Genomic DNA, 23,387 nt, shown 5'->3' on the forward strand with positions numbered 1-23,387 from the left:
TCTAAAAAAATATTTATTGAAATTTAACAAGTTTATGATGCATTTATTTATGCTATATTTCTCATTACAAATATTGGTCAACACTGAGATGTTTCAAAAGGAGACTGTTCCACCTATTATTTGCCCACTTAGTCATTATACCCACATTACTGATGATTATTTATCAAAAATCTCATTGTGTAAATATTTTGTGAAAACGCCAGTAGTCATCCCTACAGTATTGCTTTAATACCAATATAGAGGTATAAAATTTGGCCAGTTAGACCTATTGAAAACACAAAATCATTGGTTGCGGGGAAGAAGTTAGTAGATCAGGCTGCCAGATGATTAAGAAAGTCATTCAGCTAAGCATAATACTGAAGAATAATAAAACAGGATGTGATGCTCTGGCCTTTCCCCTGCATAAAATTGAATATACCAGTTGTATTTAAGAACCGCTGGGTGGCAGCAACCTACCCTAGGGCGTGTAGTGTATCGGGAATTGAAAGGAAGAAGAAGTGGCGAATCGGTGTCCGCTACAGCAGCCGAAGAAGAATGCTCGCCTCCATTTTTGCATTAGCTTAGTATATAGAAGCCATCGACGACCTGCGCGACAAACCTCCGCAATATTAACACTAAGCACGAATAAGAGCCAAGGTGGGTACAGAAAATTAACATCTACGCACCAATGGTGAGGTATATAGTCAGAGTAGTGTTATGTTTTTTGAAAGCTGTTGCTTTATGCTGCCTAGCTAAAAGCTAACGCAAAGAACCCGGCTTTCTTAACGTGAATATTAGCTCTAGCTAAGTTAGCTCCGATAGCGTCACCCTGTGACTGGTCTCTTGGGTAAAGGTTAGTGATAATGGGCTTTAGCTGGCTAATTCAATAACGCTACACTTGCCACTATAATGCGGTTGTTCATTTGAATTTCTGTGTTTATTTCCATGCAGTCATTTTCAGCCCTAACGCTATTTGTTTATGATGTGGCGTAGATATGGAAGGCCTAGCGATGGCTATAATTAGCGGGCCATCTACTGTGGACCATCATTAGAAACCACACCACCCAGTGTTACTTCCCTCAGGTTTGACATATGCAGCCATCTTCTAAGTAGCTTCACTGTAGCACGGAAATAACATGGCAAACAACATAAGAACGACCAAAACACTCACCTAGTTTACTCAAAGTGTGCGATCAAAGTCCAGCTCTTAACAGCGTTATTATTATGGATATGCATGCCATATTCAAGCCAATAGTACATTCATCTGCCTTTTATACAGTGATGCAAACATTTAATTTACCCTTTGCCTATAGATAAAGTATTGTCTGCAAACATGTGGGATGGACCAGGGCCAGGGCAAGGACCAAGGGGAGGACCACCCTTTCGGTAAACAAGCATCATTCACTTATAGATTTAAGACCATTTTTAATTTAGTAGTAAGAAATGAGCTTTTTTTTTTTTGCAAGAATTACTATGTTTGTCTGTATTGCAGTATGTTAGGGGTGGGCAAAATCTGCTATCACAGCATATATAGTTTTATAATGTATATTGTGATATATGTAAGATTCTGTGGAAACTCCATTGTGTGGACTGTTTTTAGATAAGATAAACAAAAAATTGCTTGAAGTAAATACCTGACAAAAACCATGTAAATCTAGATTTGCTCTTAAGAAGTCTTGCTCATTAACTAAAAACATTCCCACACTGGCATAATATAACATGAGATATTAAAGGTGAACATTCCTCTGTATTGACAAATGAAACAAATAGGGCTGGGTATCGTTCAAAAATTTTCGATACTGGTATCGATACCTTGACTTTGATACCAGTTCCTGAACTATGCTTTTTTCTATACCAATTTTATAAAATCCATTTTAACAAAAAGAAAATTACATTACACATTATGGTACAAATCTTTAGTTTTATTATTCAGCTCCTAGGTAATTTTAAACTATAAAAATTATAAACCATAATTTACTTATGGCTGGGCACAGCAGAAAGGGCTGGGAAGCAGCTAAGGCTAGCAAGGATGCTGCTGCATCCCTTGCTTGGTCCCCTGGTCAGCCAGTCACGGAGGACGGTGGGGAAGATTTCTGCTTAGGTCCACTGTACATTGGGGAAGAAAAAACACTTACCTTGGCCACTTGTGAGGTGTTTCACCTGGAGAGCCGCTCCGCTGCCGTTGTGTCTTGGTTGCTATCTTCCCTCAGAGCTGCAAGGCTAGTCGGGATAGCATGTACGCGGCTCCCACCTCCAACGTCACATGTAAACACAGAAGTGGCTGAGCTCTAAAGGTGGCTGCTAGCACTGTTAACAGCACTAACAGAGCCTACAGTGCTACTGGGGTTGCCGGAAGGGTTAGCAGCTCAACCTTGAGCTGCTTACTCACTGCGGTGACATGGGGAAGAACTGGAGGGTGGGCTCTATGCTCCCGCAACAATGCCAGCCCACCACTGTGGGTCGAGGCGGCTTTATTAGTGGCCACTGCTGTAAAAGCAGCGCTGCTTGCCCGCGCACTCCTTGGGTATTGAAATTTGGTACTAAATGACAAGGCATTTCGCGATACTTGATGGTTTTGAAGCAGTTCGATCGGTGCCAAGTATCAAAGTTCGGTACCCAGCCCCATCTTATCATATTATTTATCATCATATGACCCAGCCTTACTGTATGTCTGTATTGTGACTGGTTGGGCAATTTTGAAAATGAACTTGATTTTTATTTCCCTCATTTTTTTGTTAAAAGCTTTATTCCTTGATAATGTGCATTTAAAATAAATCATTAGTCTAATGTGAAAAAATATGAATGTACATTCCAGCGGTGATCATCGTGGAGAAACATTTGGTGGCAGAGATCGTCCCATGCCTGATTATAGAGGTAGAGAAGGGATGAATATGGGTCCGATGGGTCATATGGGACCAAGACCTCTAGATCTACCACCTATGGACATGAGGAGGATGGACGGTCCACCAATGAGGGGGCGTGATATGGTCCCAAGGGATATGGACCCACGTGATATGCGTGGTAGAGAGCCGAACAGAGATTTTTTAAGACCTGGGGAAGAGCCAGACTTCAGTCTCAGAAGACAGTATGAAGCGGCCATCAGAGACAAACTGATGAATTCATCTGGTTTCCCGGGACCCGGCAGGAACTCTGCTGACATGGGAGGGAGAGGAATGCCACCGCGAGAACCAAACAGCAGATTTATGGACATGAGAGACAGGGACACATTTCATTACGACATGTCACGATTCAACAATCCCAATATGGATGGGAGAAGAGGTTTTCCCATGGACCGAATGGAGCGAAACGATGGATTTAGGGACATGCGAGATAGGCCCCCAATGGGCATTGGCAATACTGATCGTTATGATATGGACATACCGCCACGTGAAAGGAGAATGATAGACACTGACAGAAGAGGAGGACCACCTTTCAACCCTAGAGGAGGATTTGACTCTGATATGGATTTCAGAAATCGTCCTGGACCATCAGCTGAATTTAGAAGTAGAGAGCGCTCTCCCTTAAGGTTTGGAAACAGTGACGTCCCTCCAGTGGACAGGGCAAGATCTGACATGCCTCCAGATGTTAGTGGGCCCCAAAGACCAGAGTTTATGGGTGCAGAAGACCCACTCAGAGACAGAGATTATCCAGATTCAAGTAATAGTCCCCTTATGGATTATAGGAGTGGTGAAGAGATGACTCTTGCAGAAGAATGGAAGAACCGTCGAAAGGATAAAAACCCTTTCTTAAACGTGAATGAAGGAGTGGGAGGTGTAACTGAACCCAGCTTCCCTGGAGGTTTTGGCAGAGATGTTAATGTTAGAGATCCACCACCATTTCAAGAAAGGGATAGGCCCTCTACTGAATTCCCAGGGAAAGACGCCGGCTTTCCTCACAGTGACCACTTCGCTGCTATGAATCTACCTTCAATTGGCAGCAAAGTTCCACAAGGCTGTCCACTCCCAGAAATAAGTCCCCTCACTGGCCCTCTTGTTAGAGAAAATGAGAGTAAACATTGGCTTGGAGAAAGGGACCCAAAGCACAGTCAGAATAAATCAAATCGAGATGAAAGGCCTCCTTACCATCAAGAGAAGAATCGACCCTCACATGAGACTCAAGAGCCAAATGATTGTTTTAAAGGACTGAAAGATATTCCACACAATCAAGGACCTGCTAGGGGTAAGATGGGGGCAGAACGTGATTTCCAAAGCAGCAGCACAGAACAGACAAGAGACCAAGACTACAGGGACATCGATTACAGAACAGGGTCTGGGAGAGCTTTTGATTACAAACGCGAGGAGCTCCAAGTGCCAGAGAAATTCATCAAAGAATCTAAACCAATCACACCTTCAAAATTTAGTGAGTCTGGTTCTCAGGTAGGTGTATTTTTCATCACTAGTATTTGTACAAAAATGTTTGCATTTTGTGATATTTTCATGTTTCATAACTGGAATTTTAATCAAAATTTCTGTGAAAGGATCAAGATTATAGGAATGCAGCAGTGGAGGACAAAGTTTCCAATACAATATCCATAATTGGTATTCCAAAGACTGCTACAATGGAACAGGTAATAATCAAACAGAAAAGCAACTCTGTGTTAGTTATTATGGTTACCAGACCTTGATTTTTGTGTTGTTGGTAGTGGGCATAGACAGCCATGGCTTAACTTTTAACAGACTCATTTATTTTGATATGTTCTTTTGCAGATTCTTGGTGCCTTTGCAGTCCGTGATGGTGTGCCAATGCAGGGGATGAAAATCAAAAACGTTGTGCCAGGTAAGAATTAAGTTTCTTTGTGGAACTGTTTGGGGCAGTCGATCGCTAACATGTCCCTCGACATTTCGCTCTTACGACATTTCGAACCTTCGCATTCTTTCTTTTAATGCTCCTTCGTTGCTTTTGTTGTTCTTGCCCTGTGTGAACCCGCTCAGTAAAAAAGAGTGGGGGGGTTCTCTTATGCCATCCTTTTTCATGTCAGAGGATGAAGGGTTATTGGCAGCAGTTTGAGGATTTACCAAGGATTTAATATTGGCAGCTTTGGAGAGTCATATCTGATGTCGGTCACAAAAGATCAGTGATATGTGGCTCACTGAATGTGTCCTTCAGAGACAATTTATCCAAGTTCTCTGATTGAGAAAAAAAGAATGTCAACAAACTGAAATGGAGGCCGCCTTGTTAGTGCTTTGTCCAACCTACTGATCTAAACATCTGCTTTAGAGTGAAAGTTTTCCATAGTGGATCGCCGTAGACATTGTTTTACATCATGCCAAGCCTTTTAATGAAGATTATGTTTCGAAGGCCATTCGTTTTGCATAAATATATCAAAATGACGTCACAGAAAAAGTTGTGAGGTGCCTTTTTGCATTTGATATAAACATGAATATTACATTTTTCTGTTTTCACGGTGAAAACCATGCAGTCGTTCACTGTCACTGGTCTGGAATATCTCTCTGTTAAGGCTTGGTTTTATCAAAGCCTTTCATGGCAAAGTCTGATATGACTTCAGTCATCAGAAGACAAATCAAAAATCAAACAAAAATTGTTTTCCTGAAAAGGTATGTATGTCAGTAAAGGTGTAAAACTTCGCTCGCAGAAAAATGCTCATTGATCTCGATGTATTCACGAACTGTCTTTTATGTTTTAATGGGTGTCGTTACTGGAATTGACTAACAAAAACCCATCTGTATTTCAAATGCTGTCCCCAGGTTACAGCTACGATACCGCCTATGTGGAGTTTTTAAACCTCGAGGATGCAGTCCACTTCATGGAGTCCAACAAGGTGGCCTATCCTCGTCACTCTACGAAGGCCGCCTCTCCCATCAGGATTACGAGGGGTTGAGAGGGCATTTAGTAGATGGGGGAGGAAGAGAACCTGGGAGGGGGTTTCTGCAATTTCAGTGAACTTGCTTTGGTTAAGGAAATGGAGATATCAGTTGTTGGCATTTATTGATGCTAACATTTTAAACCCTGACAGTTGGCCCTTATTTTATATAAAAATTAATTCTAAATAGTAATCAGCAACGAGATGATAGCATTACAGGTAACTTGTTTAGCCCTTTTACAGAAAACATTTACCTTAAATTTTGTGTATATGCATAGGTAGACATAGGTTACCCTTTCTTTGTTTTCTAGCCCTAAATGTTTTAGAAATTTTCACATTTTAACCCCAAACTGCCTAACCCTGGATTTACCAGAAAATACAAAAGTTTGGAGAGAGAAAATATCTTTAGTCTTTAGATGGGATAGTCTTAACAGTTAAGAAGTTTTATCATTTTAGGATGACTTAACGACAATGTTGACAATGAAGCTTCTGTACTGAGCCAATGTTTTGTTCGTGTGTGATTAGGTTTTGTAAAGGAAGAGGATCAAAAGGAATTGTTACCGCTAGCAGCTAGCAGCACTCTTTATGTCTTTGCATTTAAAGAAGCCTTTGAGTAGCCTGCAAAGTTTCTCTTATCATGGAAGCAATTGGAAATTTGAACACTTTCCTAACCAATGCCAATTAGTGGGCATTCAGACTGAGAACAACCCTGCATTAAAACAGAATGAGGCTGGTCGGTGGGGGCATGTTTTTTCAGGTACCAGCGAGACACAAAATTGGGTTCCAGAAAGTCTAATTTGAATAACAGGTCCATAAATTTGAAGGCTTATCAGATGACATAACACAGCAGTGTATGATACACTGACAAAGCATTTTATAACTCTTGAAGGTTAACATGGCCATAAGCTGCCACGACCATTATGTAAGAGATAGTGCCTTGCTGAATGACAGTATTGCAATCCGGTGAAAGTTGAGGCCAGATTTAACTTTTTTGCCTAATAACCCTGTGTGTTTGTGCCAGAGCACTCTGTGTTTGCAGCCTTGCGGACTAGCCTCATTCAAATCAATGAGGGTGCTGCATTTTTTCACACAGGGCTAAACTTGGTCTGAACGCATCCTTATTACTGAGAACTCTGCGGTTACGGTTTAACTGGTAACATACAGTACATGTTTTTGCTTGCCTACTTCAGAGGAGAAAGTTGCCACATTTGAGATTAGCTTGGAAAAAAATCTGTTCTAATCTTAGGACAGGTAAAGCATTGCAGTGATCACACCTTTTTAGTGTAATTTTGCTCAGTCATGTATAGGTGTACATTGCTTTGAGGGTTTTTAGCTACACTAGCTGTGTGACTACGGTTGACAAGGTCAGTTGGTCTACCACTTTGGTCCAGACTGAAGTATCTCAACAAGTATTGGATGGATTTTTGGATGGACTTTTGCACAGACATTCATGGTCTCCAGAGGATGAATCCAATGACTCCGGGAATTCCCTGAGTTGTCATCTAGTGTGACCAGCAGGTCAAAATATTCACTTATTCGGTGAAATATCTATCCATCTCTACATCTATCACATGGATTGGCACAAAATTTGGTTCAGGTGTTCATGATTCCCAGTGGATGTATCCAAATAACTTTGGTTCTTTTTGTACCTCTTGGTGATACTTTTTCTGTAGCAACAAGCAGGTTGACAATTATGGTTCCAAGTGAAATTTTTCGACAACGGTTGGATGGATTACCATGCAATTTGACATTTGTGGTCTTTGTGAACTTTGATTCCCTGACTTTTTATCTAAAGGTAATTTTTATTTGTCAAATACTTTGGTTTATCTATTTTATAGTTTATTTTTCTTTACGATGAGCATTACAGCCTTACAGAGCTGCTGGCGTGGCTCTTAGGATGTTTTCACACCTATAGTTTGTTGACTCTGGTCCGAATCAGTGGATGAGTTGCTAGTTTGTTGCATTTTCCCTTTGGTTCGGTTTGGTTTCAAAATTTTAAACGAACCAAAATGTATCAACAAAAGCCATGTGGGAGTTGTCACTCCATTCATTGGTCAGAAATCTTGTGGGGTTGGCGGGCAGAGAAAGGAGTTTGTTTTTCAGAAACAGCAGATAGGTTACTACAACATTTATAAAGGACTTGATTTTCCTTCTCACCTCTGTAAAACAGAAAATAAATGTAATGTATGAACCATAGCGCTCAGAGATATGAAGGTGTACTTGTTCCACACAGGAGGGTGGATTAGGCTAGTAAAATGGTCTCTGAATGTATTTTCTATCAGCAATAGAGTGTACTGTTGTTATTATTTAAATAAACAGCATCTCTCTCTCTCCTTGCCTCTTTGCTGCTGAAAGACGCACAGCAGCGGCTACTTCTCAACTGTTCTTATTCTTATTAATAAGAATAATGATAAGTAAAAGCTAAATCAAGTGCTTTATAAATGGTGTATCTGCTATTTCTGACCACAAACTATTTATGTTTTTCTTTTTTTTCCACGTTGGTGCCCCCCAGCACGGCAAATTGACTGTTGCCCCATGGCACTCTCTCGATATATGGATAATCTGGCCAAGTCTTTGGGCCATATACTAAGTCAAAATATGCAAGCAGAATGGCACATTTGAACGCACCTCAAGGCAACATCAAGAGAACAATGTGAAGACGTGCTGCCTTCAGTTGGCTGAAGAGGAGGAGGGTGCATAATGCACAGCGCAGCTGGCTACAGGAGCTTGTTAAATCCAACAAATGCTCAGTGCTTCCTGCGGTTGGGTGGGATGTATGTCGGATCATGTTCATACCACAACCGAACTGTACCAGAGTTCATTTGTAACGGGATTGAGACCACCTCTTCAACAAGGTCTCGGCCTGGTTGTTTTGGTCCACACCAGATTGCGATTGCTGTGTTCACACCTGCCCAAATAAACCGCACCAAGAGGGAAAATGAACCAGAGTTCGATTGAACCGAACTAAACAAGGCAGGTGTGAAAGCACCCTTAGTCTTGTCCTAAGGTTTCAGTGACACTGTGGCACAATTCTTTCACTAATTCAAGGCATTTCCAATAATTTGACATCTTAGGAAGAGTTCATGTCCTCTTGTTGGTATTCTCTTGAACTTGTCGCCACTGGGATTTCAACTTTCTTTTGATTACTTTGGGCAAATTTCTGAATCAAGTTCTCATCTTGACATGGTCAGTGCAATCTTCAGCACTGGCCAGGATTGTTGTGCTTTTATCATGTCTCTAAAACTATGGAGAAGCACCTTATTTTGTGGTAGATGGGGATCAGTTGAATTATTGCTGAAATGTGTAGGAGTTTGTTCGGCTCTGTTATTGCAACAACTTTATATTTCACTTTTGGCCTATATTCTGCAGCATGAAGTAGCTCAGTTTAAAAACTAGATGATGCAGATGGTTGCGCAGTCAATAACTGAAATGACATCAAAGATCCAAATAAAAGCTACCATGAAAGATAAGGATGGATTTAGCTTTGTGCTTCAGGGTGTGGTTTTATGAATGTCGTCAATGCTTAAAACAGTTATGTGCAAATGGGATAGACTCTGAAATGAACCAGTGTTAATCCATTTTTGACCTGCCAAACCTACATCAAAAAAGATGGATGTTATGGATGGGCAGTACTACAAGTTTACAGAGCACTTTTACATGTGTTGTGAGCCTCCCTTTGAAACAACTTATCTCTCTCTTTTACAAGTGCAGTCTAGTGAAAATATGGTATTTATGATGGCATAGTTTGGTTTGTACACCTTAGCTGCTGAGAATGTGGCTCTTATTTGGCTCTACAAAGTCCTGTTGATTTCTTTTGGATATTATTCTATGACGTGAGTCTTCCTTTAACAAGAGTCAGATGTATATGGAGTAGAGCTGAAATCATAGACAGAATATTAACCAGCAACTATTTTGATAATCAATTTTACAACTCTTGTTTCAGTCCATTTTCAAGCAAATATGGGAAACTTGTCATAGTTCCAGCTTTTCGGTTATGAGGATTTTCTGCTTTTCTGTGACTTGTGTGATAGAAAACTGCATACTTTTGGGGTTTGAACTGATGGACGGACAAAACAACCAATTTGTGGATGCCACTTTGGGCTTAAGAAAATTGTTTTAGGTTTTATTCACTATTTTCTGGCATTTTTTTAATCAGATGATTTCTCTTAATTGATAGAATAATTGGCAGATTAATTGAGAATGAAAATAACTGGTAGTTGTAGTCCTAATTTGTAGTTCCCTTGAAACTATGTAGCATAGAATGGGGGCAAATGGCCTGCATTAAGTATGATCCTGGATCTGGGATTTGCACACCACCATAAGTATTTGCCCATTTTATCTTCAGCAGTGAAGAGGAGGGCTAAACCTGCCAGAGTGCATGCTGGGTGTCATTGGTATTATTTTAGATATCGGTCACCTGTGTAGTATAATGCTGACTGATCTTTTCTGTTCTCATTTCAGGGATCCCTAAAGGTTGGCACTAGAACAGTTTCCATGAAGTACTTCCAGCCAGATGAGCGTGAAAGAGGCGTTCATGTGAGTGTAATTAAAGGAAAATATAATTTATCATTTCTTAGTGATTTACCATAAATTCCCAAATAATGAATTTGAATTCCACAGTAATCCCTCAGTACATCAACATAACCATACCATAATCCCCATTGGTTCAGAGTTGTTTCTCTCTTAAACAAAAATACTGGTATTTGTTGATTCATGAATTCTTCGCAATTCTTTCTTTCTGGACAAACATACAGCACAAACAACAAAAGTATTGACGCACTAGGTTTGCGTAAACATCAAACAGCAGCAAAAAAAAATAGTTAATAAAATATACTGTAGTAGTTAATAAAATATACTGTACCAGAAACAAAGGCTTGTCTCTAATAATAGCCTGTCCTAGATAATTGCCACTAGCTGGGCCCAGCCAGTACTTGAGAATTAATGGTATCCATTCACCATATAGATAGATAGATAGATAGATAGAAAGAACACCATATTGTTAACCCCACGATAGTTTAAAAGTGATTAAATGTCCCTTTCTTCCTGTCTTTGTGAATTAGGAATCAGATCACAAACTACCTCAACTCCAGGAGCCCCAGTTGCCCAGACCTGATCAACCTTTAGAAGAGTTGAAAACCAACCTGAATGGGTCCAAACCAAAAGGCCCCATGGAGCCATTGTCCCAAAGCCAGTGGCAGCGTAGCTCTGACCTGACTCCAGAGGCCTGGCAGCAGCAGGTGGACCAACAGCTCCAACAGCAAGAAAGAGAGCAGCAGGCAGAGTCTTGGGGCAACCGCAACCCTCCTCATCACAGTTCACACCAATCTGACTCCGTCTTCAAAGACAGTAAAAGTATGTTGACTAATGCTGCTGGTTCATTTAACTTTGTAGCAATAAACCTTAGATATCCATTGACATATTTGTTCATTCATGTGCTATTTTTACAAATAATTGACTGTGTTCTTTCCTTGTGTCCCTGTACAGCCATGATAATAAAAAATGTGAAGCCGACCACCACAGTAGAGACTATCCTGAAAGCCTTGGATCCTTTTGCATATCTGGATGAAAGAAATGTCCGTCTCGTCAAAGCTAAGCCACCTGGAGCAAAGTGCTTCTGCTTTGTTGACATGGACTCCCATGAGGTGCCTGAAATATTAATGATCCTAGTTTGCGGTTGATTATACTTTCATATTCTATTCGGGTTTGTTAGTATATTCTTTGTCTGGTGTTTCCTTGTTATTTTCCAGCCCTTATTATTGTGTCTTCTTTTTTAGCAAGTGACACGTCTAGTTGAGCTCCTCACTAAACCCAGACCCCTATATATTGATGGAGTCAGAGTTTATGCTGAGGTTGCAAAACCCCTAAAGAACCAAAAGTAAGTCATGTTGCAAGGACTTTCTTATCAGCCATGTCTAGTAGAGAATTCCCATCTCCTGATGATCTTCTGTCTTTTTCAGTTTCAGAAGAGATTTTGATAAACCAAACACTTCTATCCTTGGGTATCCACCAGAGGCCAGCATGATGGGGGTAAGTTGTGGTCTTCTTGTACTGCTTCATAAAACTGTTTTAAAAAAAATAAGTGGATCATCAGAGCTCTCAAATGACCTGTACTTTTTGTCCCTGGAATTTCAGCAGCAGCAGTACTCACAACCACCACCATTCTTGCAAGGACTGCCGCCACCCAATGGTGCTCCTCCTGTAATGCCAGGTGGGACTTCCTCCTCACACACACATCCTAGTATCTTCGTCCGCATGCACTATTCATTATTACAAAACTTGAACATAAAATGGTCTTAAGTAGTCTCTCATTTTTGTGACCAGGTAATTTGATGACTGGAAGCACTAATCCAACTCTGTCATCAGACCCCAGCATTAGCCAGGTAGGTTGCAAAGCAAAAAGCAAACATGTGGCTATCTTGTCTCAAAGCTGGACAGATAACTGTACATTTCCTATAACGCCTCATAGGGAGTTGGCTACAGTGAGACTCCAACTTTGGATCCGTCATACCAGGCCGTTGGACTTCATGTGCCCACAGACTCAGCTGGGATGTCAGCCGTTGCAGACGGATCACAGACCTACATGTTAGGTAAGAAACAGACTGATCATTCAAATCCAGTAAAGTGTTTGGTCATCCTCTGTCAGTATTGGTGTGACATTGTAGCAAATGAATCCAGTGTAGCTCTGTATTGTATATTAGCAGTAGTAAAAGGTGTGACAAACACCTGCAGGTTTTCTGCACTTCATTTAACTTAAATTTAATATTTTAGCTAAGTAAGATTCAGAGAAAATGTCTTAAATGTATAAATAAGGATTAATAGGTGCTTTTAAAGTTGGAAGACTTTTTCAAGTTAAGAGTACAGACAGTCTGTGGGAGTTTGTCATCTTTAGTTCAGTTTTTTACTACCTATTTTCGAACATCAGCTATATTTGTAAATGGTCACATAACTATCTCAGAATATTAGTGTTTCTCAAATGGTCCAGACTAAGAGTGTACCCTAGTTTTCATGACCTACTTTAAAAGATCAGTGCTCTTAATATCTCCTATTTATTTGTTGTCATATCTATTTGCCATAATACCTAAAGGCTCTGAGACTCCAGACGTGTCCAACTACCTGTACGATGCCACGTCAGGCTTCTACTACGATCCTGAGACGACGCTTTACTACGACCCTAGCTCTAGAGTGAGTATACAGGACACCACAGTGATCTAATGCTTTCTCTAGCCTATAATTAGACAAAAGAGAAGCTATGGAGAAACATTGTTGTAATATTATTCATCAAGAGTTATTTATATGCTGTAGTCAGTAACCTACCAGAGAATAATTAATACTGTACTACCAGTTCTGATCTGCCAAAAGTAATCTATCACCCAATAAAATATATTCATGGACCAACATTAAACCTTATTGTCTGACGAATATGAAGTATGATTGATCTTGCAATTTGCAAACTGTCTTGTAAAATGTGAGATTATATTATAAATGTTTTTCCTCAAGGTTGTGTGTAACAGTTGTGACTTTGTGGTTTAATCCACAATCAAAACATACACTCAGTAACTCCCCAATATTATTTTGGTAACAAGGGTACGGGGATTTTGTGTGCCTAATTAAAGTAGTCACTATGTACATTGATAATAGAGGTGTTATACATATGATTTGTAGTTACAGTTAAAGCTCACTCACGTACTTCAGGACATTAGGTGCTAATAAAATGTGATCCTCAGCTGGTTGCCAAAACATATGGGTTCCAAATGGGTGACTTTAGTTGGCATTAAGATTATTTCTTTTATTTTTCCTATCATTTTTGTGTATAGTACTTCTACAATGCTCAGAACCAAGAGTACTTGTACTGGGATGCAGTGTCAAAGACCTACATCCCAGTGCCAGGAGGGAACTCTGCAGAGGCCCAACCTATGTCGATGACCGCCGAAGACCAAGCCATTCTTTCTAACCCAGCAGCAGATGCTCCACTGGAAATGAAGAAACCATCACTGCCTCCACACACCACAGCAGCTTCTGCTCCTGCTGGCTCTGTTTCAGAGTCTGTTGCAAGTGCTACAGGGACTGCTGAGAAGAAAGAAGACGACGAGACCGCTAAAAAGGACAAAGACAACAAGGAGGAGAAGCCAAGAAGTCTTGCTGCTGTCAAGGTAGGGCTTCATTCACAGTACCAGTGCACATATTTGAAATGCATATGTGTAAAGGGAAGGTAGTAAATACATTTGTTGCTGTATGCAGATCATGAAAGATATGGAGCGCTGGGCAAAGATCCAGAATCGTCAAAAGGAAAGCATCCGCTCCCCCTCACCATTGCTGAAGACTGGAATGGATGATGACAGGAGGCAATCTAAATCAGCTGACGCTGGTTTCGCTATTTTTGAGAGGAAGGTTAGGAATCCACTTCCAACAACCATACATCTATTTTTTTCTGAACATGAATGTAGATATAATAACAGATCTGCAGTCTTGTAAACATTTTTGGTCCTATCCTTTGTCTACGTCCTCAGATCTCAGGTGGAGACGATTTGTTTAAAAAGCCCCTTGCCCCCCCTAAAAAAGATGAAAAGTCAAAGGTAAGAGCTCTAATGTTCAGTCTACTTTGCACGCCTCATAAATCTAACTGCATGGCATCTTTAACATTTGTCTGGTTTAAATCCCAGCGTCCAATGGGCTCCCTTGGTCTGCTGGCATCAGACTATGCAGCTGGAAGTGACGAAGAGGTGGAAGAGGACAAGGAGGAGGCAGCGAAGAGCAGTCAGGGCAGCCAGTCGGATGACAAGGAAGACAAGCTGACAGATTGGAAGAAGATGGCCTGTCTGCTGTGTAGGAGACAGTTCCCCAACAAGGATGCTCTGATCCGCCACCAACAGCTTTCAGACCTGCATAAAGTACTGCCTGTTCATATTTGTATGAGCTATAGTTGATAGCGACCCTATAGATATAGCCTCTAATACTTGATGTATTATTGTCTCAACAGCAAAATATGGAGATTCACCTTAAGATCAAGAGGTCAAAGAAGGAGCTAGAGGCACTAGAGAATCAGGAAAAAGAAGTAAGTGAAATTAATGGGGTGGAAAAATATGCTGCCAAGTGTATCATGTTGTCTGTTGATTCCTAAAGTTGCCATGTGTCCTTCACAGCTGAATGCCAGAGAAGTTTCCAGGTCACCAGAACAGAAAAGGAGAAAACACCATCACCAACAGCCGCAGCATCATAATACCTGGGCTGGAAGTTCCAGGTAGGTGCACTCAAACAGAATGTGTTATTGAGATGATAAAAAATGGAAAGCATTTAATGGGTTTAACAGTTTGTTCTCTATGCTCAGGGAAATGAATAAAGTCAGTGAGAGGCCTGGTTTAGGAGCAGAACCTGTCCCGGTAGGTGTGAAGCTCTACTTTGTTACCAAATTTCATGAGTTTTTTATTGTTAGTTTATTAAACCTTTCATTGCACTTTTTGTCTTTTAGAAGAGGAAAAAGAAAGAGCCCGTCGTTTGGGACCACGCCACCTACAAACAAGCAGTGCGCAAGGCCATGTTTGCACGGTTTAAAGAACTCGAGTGATCTGATCTGAACACATCCTCACTTTTATATGTGAAGAGTTACTCGGACATGCTTTCCTGCCTTGGCATGAGAAATCCCTTTGACTGTCTTCACTGTTTCTCTGCCTTGGGACATAATTACACTTTGGAGTTTTCTACACTGAAATGAAATGGAAAAATAATGTAGCCTAAAAGGCACATTACATGGCTACAACAACTCAAAAACAAGAACTATTTGATGTCCTCGACGATGGATGTTGTATAGAAATTGTTCATTCATCCCGTTAATTTGAATATTTTTGCCCATGTTTTATGTGTGGCCTGTGTAGAATTGTGAAATGTGCCCAGGTTGTCTTTTTGAAATGATACTGTCACACTGGTCACGGTTAAATTTTGTTTTAAAACTGAAGTATTTTTTACACTTTCATTTGGAATTGATATTGTATGTACACATTTTTAAGTAAAAGATATGATCTAACCTTTCTGGTTCAAAAGTGTTTTTCTTGCGTGTCAATCTGCTCACGTTTATAGCTTAAAGGTATACTATTCAAGATTTTCCTAAAAGACAATGTATAGACTCATACAAAAGTAATCCCCCTTTATCATCACTTATGACCCACTAGAAGTGTGTGGTGGTGTATTTATCTGCAGACACCCTGCCCTCTGCTTGTATTTTCTTATTTTCCTATTACTTCACAGTGTTCAGGAAGCTTCTGGGTGTCAACCTTTCAGCGGTGGGTGCAGCATTCAGGGTGTGAGGTCAGGAGTCATAGTGTAGTGAACGGGTCACATCGTCGTGTCTGTCTCTCTTATCTGCTCTCTGTCTCTGTTTCATGAATGTGTAAAGAGCTTCAGGTCTGTGTGTCTGCTCTACCGAGGGCAGGGTTGAGCCACACACACGCAGAGCAGAAAGGCCACAGCAGACAGGATGAAGCTCTACATTCACACAAAATCCAGCAATGCAGCACCTCCCCGCAGGGTTGTGCGTAGGTGTGTGTGTGTTTAATTCTGCTTTAGAACGTAACCGCTGTGAAACAATCAGGATATAACATTTTATTTATCTGATTCACAGCTTTGCTCCCAGGACTGCTCAGTCTCTTAATTCACTCTCTAGCTCACTTGACAACCGCTGCTCTCTCTTTAGCTTATTGAACTGGGAAGGAGGGACCAACTTTCAATGTTGTGTGTTTACAAATGCCAACAGACAAATCCTACACAGTATACCTTTTAATTCTGCAGTTGAAGTTCTACTATGATTGTCACAGTGCATACATGTCATGTCCACTAGGGGGCAGCAAGATCCCATGTTTTGTGCTGTGCTGATGTAAAATATTACCCTTTTAATGACAAAATAGAAGTGTCTGAGCAAGTTTGCTGAATTAGATCTTCAGTATTCATTTTATGTACTTACCATGCTAAAGAAAAAAGAAAACTCAAGTGGACAGCAAGTTAAGTTGTCAGTAGATGCAGCTTTAATGTTCCCCAGTTGTACTTTGCAGGACTTAGAACATGAAGCCTCCCCTCTGACCTTTACGCATATGAAGGAACCAGCCCTCACCCTGCTTATGGCTGTGGTTCATTGAATTGTTGAGGCTTGCATGGGTTTAGTGTGCTGACATAGTAGTCCTCTGAGAGCAGTAACAAGAACACTGGGGAACTGCAGTCAATGACAAACAGCAGAAACACTGACTAAGAGCTGGGAGGAAGCCAACACCTTTTCATCGGTGCTAGAGCAATCATGCTTCATACTGTGCGTTTACTTTTGGCGAGTAACCAAAACAGACACTGCATAAAAGATGTTTAGGCCTGACCAACTCATTTTGCAGATACTTAGTTTGCATTTTGCTTCCATGTCTCCCAGGGTTGGTCCCTCTCCTCAATGTTTCCAAGCAGTGGCAAAGGTGAATATTTCTTTTTGATAGTGTCTGACAGTAGATGGAGTCTCTCTGTCTGATGAGACAGGGCAACGTGGTAACAAAACCTCACAATTCAATCAGTGTAAATCTTGTTTTGTGGCTTGGCAACAAAACAGTAAAGCACAATAAACAAAACCATAGTGATTATCTCAGGTTCAGATGAAACACTGACATATCAACCTGCCATAACTTTTGCTCAACTTATATATCTACTTCAGAAACCCACATTTGTATTAAAAAGTTAGTCACGAAACAAAGGTAACACTACATTTTGTTTAAGAAGAAAGCCATTAGGGCTGAATTGGACAAACAATAGGATTGGAAATGAAACCAACAGCCAACCACCAGTGGTTGTACAGGGGAAAGAGAGAGAAAAAAGAAACTATCCCTCTTTGTTTGAGCTTGTTCTTATCTGAATCACATCTTGTAAATTTGCCACCATACTTTCGAAGTGCATCACACCCTTCCCTCAGGAGGGAACATCATGTTTGTATTGAGTTCAAGCTTGAGCTCAGTTGTTTTTTTTACTTTGGTACCATGATTTATTATTAATCGAGTTTAAAGACACTCATAAAGTTTATTTTACAACTTCTCACATACTAACTTTAAAATGTGAAAGTTAATATGTGATGTCATGTGATATTCTTGCTCAGCCACATGGTTCAAACCAAACAGGTTACAACAGACATCTTTTTACTGCAATAAATGTGTGCTCTCTTGTTACACAAGCAATGGAGCAGATTTTGCTATAATACAATGAAAATAGGTACTATGTTCACTGCCACAAATAAGAAAACTTGTACACATTTGTCTTTATAGCATTTTAGGGGTCACTCAATTTCTGTGTCCTTGGAATAATGGACTGCTTGCATGTCTGCTGAAATCAAACGTTTGATCACATCTTTAGATGTTGGAAGGTCGTCAAATTACTTCCATATTTTCAGTGGGTTTTTTTTCTCCTTCTATCCTGCTGGTAGGTTGAAATGATCACATATTTTTCATTTCATGTAGGTCACTATATCCCATGGCACCAATCACATGAATACATTTTTCAGTGCAACAGAATTAGGCCCAGAATCTGTGTATTTGCATATAAATGGAGTATTTATCACAAAGATCCACATGGACTTAGGTTTCATGTACTTCTGTGACTTGCTCAATAACATAGACTTCAAATTAAATAAATGGTGTTATCATAGAGAAGAATAAAATACAAATAAGATTCCAGTCTTGGGTGGAGCACTGATTTTCCGGTCTTTGCTGATGCCTAGAACACAGTAACACCCGGATCCTATAAAATAAAAATGTGCAGGTAGGTCTTAGCATTTTTAGTATTTTTGCAAACATCTCAAAATAAAGTCACTGATTGAGGGATTAACCTGCGTTTCCATTTTTCCACCCAAATGGCAGAAGGAGGACATTTGGAGGAAGGATCTCTGACTATTTTCTATTATTTTATGTGGACTAATTTCCATTCCTCTTTTCTCCATTCTGTCACAAGATCCCGAAGACACCCCTAGCTCCCACTGACAGATGTCATCATTACCCAGACCTAACAGTCTATGGCATGAAAATTAATGTGCAGTTAGTCTGTGGGGATGAGAGGCCAAACAAGAGAGGTAGAGCACGGAGAGCTGCCATGTTAGTATCCCCTGCGTGTGTGAAGGAGAGCTTTCAGGCAGCATGAATGGCAGGAGAGGTGGACAGGGGGGCCAATTATCCCAGCTGGACGGCTCTTAGCAGGTGGAGCAGCAGTCTGGGGGACGAGACGGAAAAGAAGAACACAGTCAGCAGGACTCTTAGATGTTGAGATGTGCTGTCAGTCCACAGGGGCAAGAAGAGTAGGGAGAAGCATCATTTTATTGCTTTTAAAGGAGGTCTGACGCCAAGCTTGTTGCAAATGCAGACAATGAGAAAACATTAAAAATTGTATTAGATTTATGTACATTTAGGAAATTTTTAACATACACCAACTGACAGGCAGTTCACTAGATACCAGCTAGTTTTTCAGTTTCTTCTCTCTTCTTAAAGAAACCTCTGAGAGGGCTGATTTCTGTAGGAAATTAAATCCATATAGTATTAAAGATGAAATGGATTATTTTTCAATATGCCTACATGTGTGTGGTTATCTCAAATCTCCTCTTTGTCCGTTATGACAAATGATCAAAAACATGTCCCGTGTAGAATGACTTCCCTTAAGGAGTAGCATGTGTTCGTGGTCACCCCATGCAAACAAAGAGACTGTAGCATCACAAGCTCGTACGAAAATCATGCTTGTCTGAGTAATTTCACCATCTGGCTTATCCTTTCAAGTGCAAGTTGAAAAATGATGTCTGTTATTGATTGCTTATCTTTAACATCATCTTGAAAATGTCCTCATGATTGTCAGGCGTGGGACATGCTTCCGAGTACAGTTTATGTTCAGAAAATGTGGACCGTTGCTTGTAGCAGAACCAATTGCACTGGCAGACCTGTCACTGAGAACATTATAGACATTGAAAACATTTGGAAATGATGTCATGATTCTGCAGTCCAGCACTGACTGAGCAATGACAGGAGTGATCGCAGTAAAGTAATAAAACAGAAAGTTGGAATGTTTCCCTCTATTCTTGCTCTTTTCTGACTCTGAAAAGAAAGTTTATACCACATTTTGTATAATTTACAGTTGTCTCACTTAATTATCACTACACTCCCTGTAAAAGCTGTCAGAGATTTATGAAGCATATCTGAACTATACAGGCTTTTGTGAGTCAAAAATATAAATCTTATTGTACTGTAATTCTCCTGCCATAAAGTTAAAAGTTATGTTCTGCATCATTTTTATATAAGTCATCATGAAGCTTGGCAGTTGCTTTGAATGCTCTGTGAATCATTATCTTCTCACAAATGCAACATGTTCTCTTTGCACTACTTGACAAATTATAAACTTAAACATAAGTTTACAGTATTTGGAAAGGCTTTAAATTACAGCCCGCAATGTACAGCAGTTATTATTCCCAATTTACCATGTTTTTTTGGTTTTTTTACTAATGGCGTACCAGATGTTGATACTGTCCCCTGTAATATTAGAATATGTACCTGTTAGTTAAAAAAATATCTACAGTATAATTTTTTTTTAAATTACCAGATTATTTTCTAACTTCACATCTTGTTCCATGAGCCTACAACTATGTATCAGTACTGTATTGTTACACCATTAGCACAAAAAAATACACGTGTACAATGGTAATAATTACGCTACACATTGTGAGCCATGATCTAAAGTGCTACTTTTTAAGATTTAAGTGTATATCTTCTTCTCAAAACAACACTGGTTTTGCTGTTTACTTTTAAAAAATGACATCAGTAAAAAGCTAATTCTCTAGACTGACCTGCACTTAAAATAAAATACAGTGTTTTTATTTCAGCAATGTCACAACCACTGAAATCTTCCAAAACTTCAGTCACTTGCTTAGTTTACCAATTTGGAATTAAAAGATCATGCATTTCTGAAAAATGGAATATTAAATTGGAGAGATTGTAAGATATTCAAAGGCTTTAATCAGGAAACAGAAAAATACATAAGTGTGCTTTGTCCTTGATGTGGTAGTACACAGACAGGAAATGATATCATTATTCACAAATCTTGTGTATGCATCAGTGTAAAACCATCCACGAGTTTATGTATATTCCAACAACTGTATCTTGACCCTTTCACCAGACACAAACATACTAAGAAAAGTATTTATTCTAATTGTATTGGGGTGGGGACCAGGAGGATTCTTTGACTATAAAGTCAAATGTGTACAACGAGGAAGCATTGTATTTGCCCGTAGGCAGCAGAATAATCCCCCTGCAACAAAGGCAATAAAAAGTAAGTTAGTGTTGCCAGGTTACAGTACACAGTATTTCACATTCAGTGTGTCCTACAGGAGCTAGATCCTCCAATAAGGGTCCCGAAGGCCAGGTCAAGCCCCCCCCCCCCCCCCCCCCCCCCGCCTACTGCCTAAATTAGGAGGCCTAGTCATATATACCTAAAACTACTGGTGCAGTTGGAGTCATCTTCATCTCAAGTCAAATACTTATTAAGATAACCAACAAAGCATTAGCTCTAGTTGTAAACACATTCACTGAGAACTATTTTCTTCCAAAATTTTGAAAATTGTCTACACCAAAGTCAGTAGAAAAAAGAAAACTATCCGTATTGCAAGATACCACCAGGGGTTAGTAAGAAAATCATTTTGATGACCTGACCCTGAAGTGTGTGTTTTCTCGTAACTGGATTCTGTTGGACTAATAAGATTTCTCATGGTCATGGAGGTTGAGCACTCAGATATTTAGGTTCTCATCGATGTATATTATTAATGGCCCTTTTAATTTTTAATGTAATATAAGGTTGAGTGAGCATAGGGCCGAGGGACCGTTACGTTGAGGGAAGAAACAATAATATACAGCATCAATATTAGCAGAAGGGAATGAAGTTCATACAATTATAATAACTAACATGTTCGGGTACCATGTCTGTTTGGTCAGATGGAAGCTGTATAATTATTTTTGGCTTTTTCTTTTTATGATTTTTTCATTTTGTTGGAAATACCTACCAGTGATGTTGTTAATATTTTATAGTTGTAATGATAACCCGAGGGAATATGTTTGATGACTTAAACATTGCGGCCATATGGACGAAATATTATTTCAGGTCAATTCCCCACCTCAGTTTATTATTGCAAGTCACATGAAGTGGAAACAACCATCCTTGCAATCACCCATCATTGCTATATTGTGCATTACAATATTACCTCTGATTGTCCATTTTAATACCATATTTGCATTGTCTCCTTCTTGGTCCTGGATTGTTTTCTCTTGGTTATTTTCTTCATCCAGTTTAATCTTCAGCAGTTGCATCACTGTACATTAATGGTCTTGTCTTACATTTTATTTTAAAGCGTGAGGTACCTAGCTGTTTGCTGTGAGAGGATATATTAATCTCAATGTGCATGACTGCCAGACAGGTCAAATTCTCAAACATTATTGTGATGTCGCGTTACAGTAGAAGAGTTGTTTTAGCTCATTGCAGACAGAGAAAAGATGAGTCCATGTTCGAGACAGGCAGGATGTACATCTGGTAGCTGGATCACACTGATTTAAAGGTATGGTGGCAGAACAGCCTCACTTTCCTGCCCTGGCTCCCTGCTACTTTCCTTTCCTGCCTTGAAATTCACAACTACAACCTCTCCAAGATACTTCTGGAAACTTACAAGTGAGAATGATCATCCCCCTGCTGCTGTGGTACCTGTATTTCTCAGGATATGACAAACGTTTTACATGGCAAGTATGCATTGTAACAGCTGGAACACAGATCCCGGTTACAGACCCCTGACGACAGAAACATGCCTGTGCGTTTCAACCTTTTTACAGAGCAATACCTTTGTAGTGGGGCCCTGCAAATGTGCACCGAATCAGAGGGCGCTGAAAGGTGCTTGCAACACCAGCTTTTTACCCCTGTACAAAAGCTCTCCTTTGCTTGGTTTTCTGAGTGTGTGAGGAACCAGAGAACACATGGCTAGTTTCATCAGCGGTAGGTTTACATTAGTTTTCCTCAGCTGATAAACCTATCAGCACAGTGTTGGAAAACAGATGAAGATGTAGTGTTGCTGCCTTTTCTCATTCGCCCAACATTACAACTTGATCCCCTCGAAACTGGCTTCAGGATATTTTCATTCCAGTTCTTGGCTTTACAACATTCAGTGCTTTTTCTTATATGATGGCATTGTTGTAACACAATCACCTGCGCTGTAGCCAATTCCTGGAGTGAAAATGACTGTACAAATTATTCATTGTCCTGGAGGCACAAACCAGTACAGTGACAACATTAACAGCCATATCACGATTGTCAGCTTTGAGGGATTATAGCAATCTGTAATGTTGCCTGCACTCATACACAAATGAGAATGGATACGGCTGGTGGGAAACATGCAAATGTTATTGTCTACAATCTGAGCTCAGAAATTCTCATTCATTTTTCTTGATATTCATTGTGATAGGTAAGTCCCCATTTGTGCTTATCTATGTAATGGGGTTTGAAAACCAGGGCAGGTTTAATGTTTATGTCTGTGCGTGAGGGAAATATCAGGACTACATTTTCTGCTCTA

The 23,387-nt window shown here is 40.0% G+C and overlaps 1 protein-coding gene across 1 annotated transcript; it reads left to right on the top strand.

Annotated features, from left to right (window-relative positions):
• The first annotated feature begins 505 nt into the window (after positions 1-505).
• LOC121893797 (RNA-binding protein 6) lies at positions 506-15,749 on the top strand. The gene is made up of 23 exons (XM_042405867.1): positions 506-636; positions 1,293-1,365; positions 2,795-4,355; positions 4,457-4,546; positions 4,686-4,755; positions 5,685-5,758; positions 10,262-10,336; positions 10,861-11,152; positions 11,285-11,442; positions 11,575-11,675; positions 11,758-11,827; positions 11,933-12,008; positions 12,122-12,180; positions 12,267-12,387; positions 12,885-12,982; positions 13,615-13,950; positions 14,039-14,188; positions 14,308-14,373; positions 14,461-14,688; positions 14,778-14,852; positions 14,941-15,038; positions 15,126-15,177; positions 15,267-15,749. Exons 2-23 carry the CDS (start codon positions 1,313-1,315, stop codon positions 15,360-15,362), a joined length of 3,999 nt encoding a protein of 1,332 aa, XP_042261801.1. The 5' UTR covers positions 506-636; positions 1,293-1,312; the 3' UTR covers positions 15,363-15,749.
• The last annotated feature ends 7,638 nt before the right edge of the window (positions 15,750-23,387 follow it).

This window comes from Thunnus maccoyii, chromosome 3 (assembly GCF_910596095.1).
Source record: "Thunnus maccoyii chromosome 3, fThuMac1.1, whole genome shotgun sequence".
Lineage (NCBI taxonomy): Eukaryota > Metazoa > Chordata > Actinopteri > Scombriformes > Scombridae > Thunnus > Thunnus maccoyii.

Bases quoted from the DNA above. Each gene is read 5' to 3' on its own strand.
- LOC121893797 (XM_042405867.1), top strand. From the start codon at position 1,313: ATGTGGGATGGACCAGGGCCAGGGCAAGGACCAAGGGGAGGACCACCC. The intron at 11,153-11,284 runs GTATGTTGACTA...GTCCCTGTACAG, and splicing joins CGTCTTCAAAGACAGTAAAA to CCATGATAATAAAAAATGTG. The intron at 15,178-15,266 runs GTAGGTGTGAAG...TTTGTCTTTTAG, and splicing joins TAGGAGCAGAACCTGTCCCG to AAGAGGAAAAAGAAAGAGCC.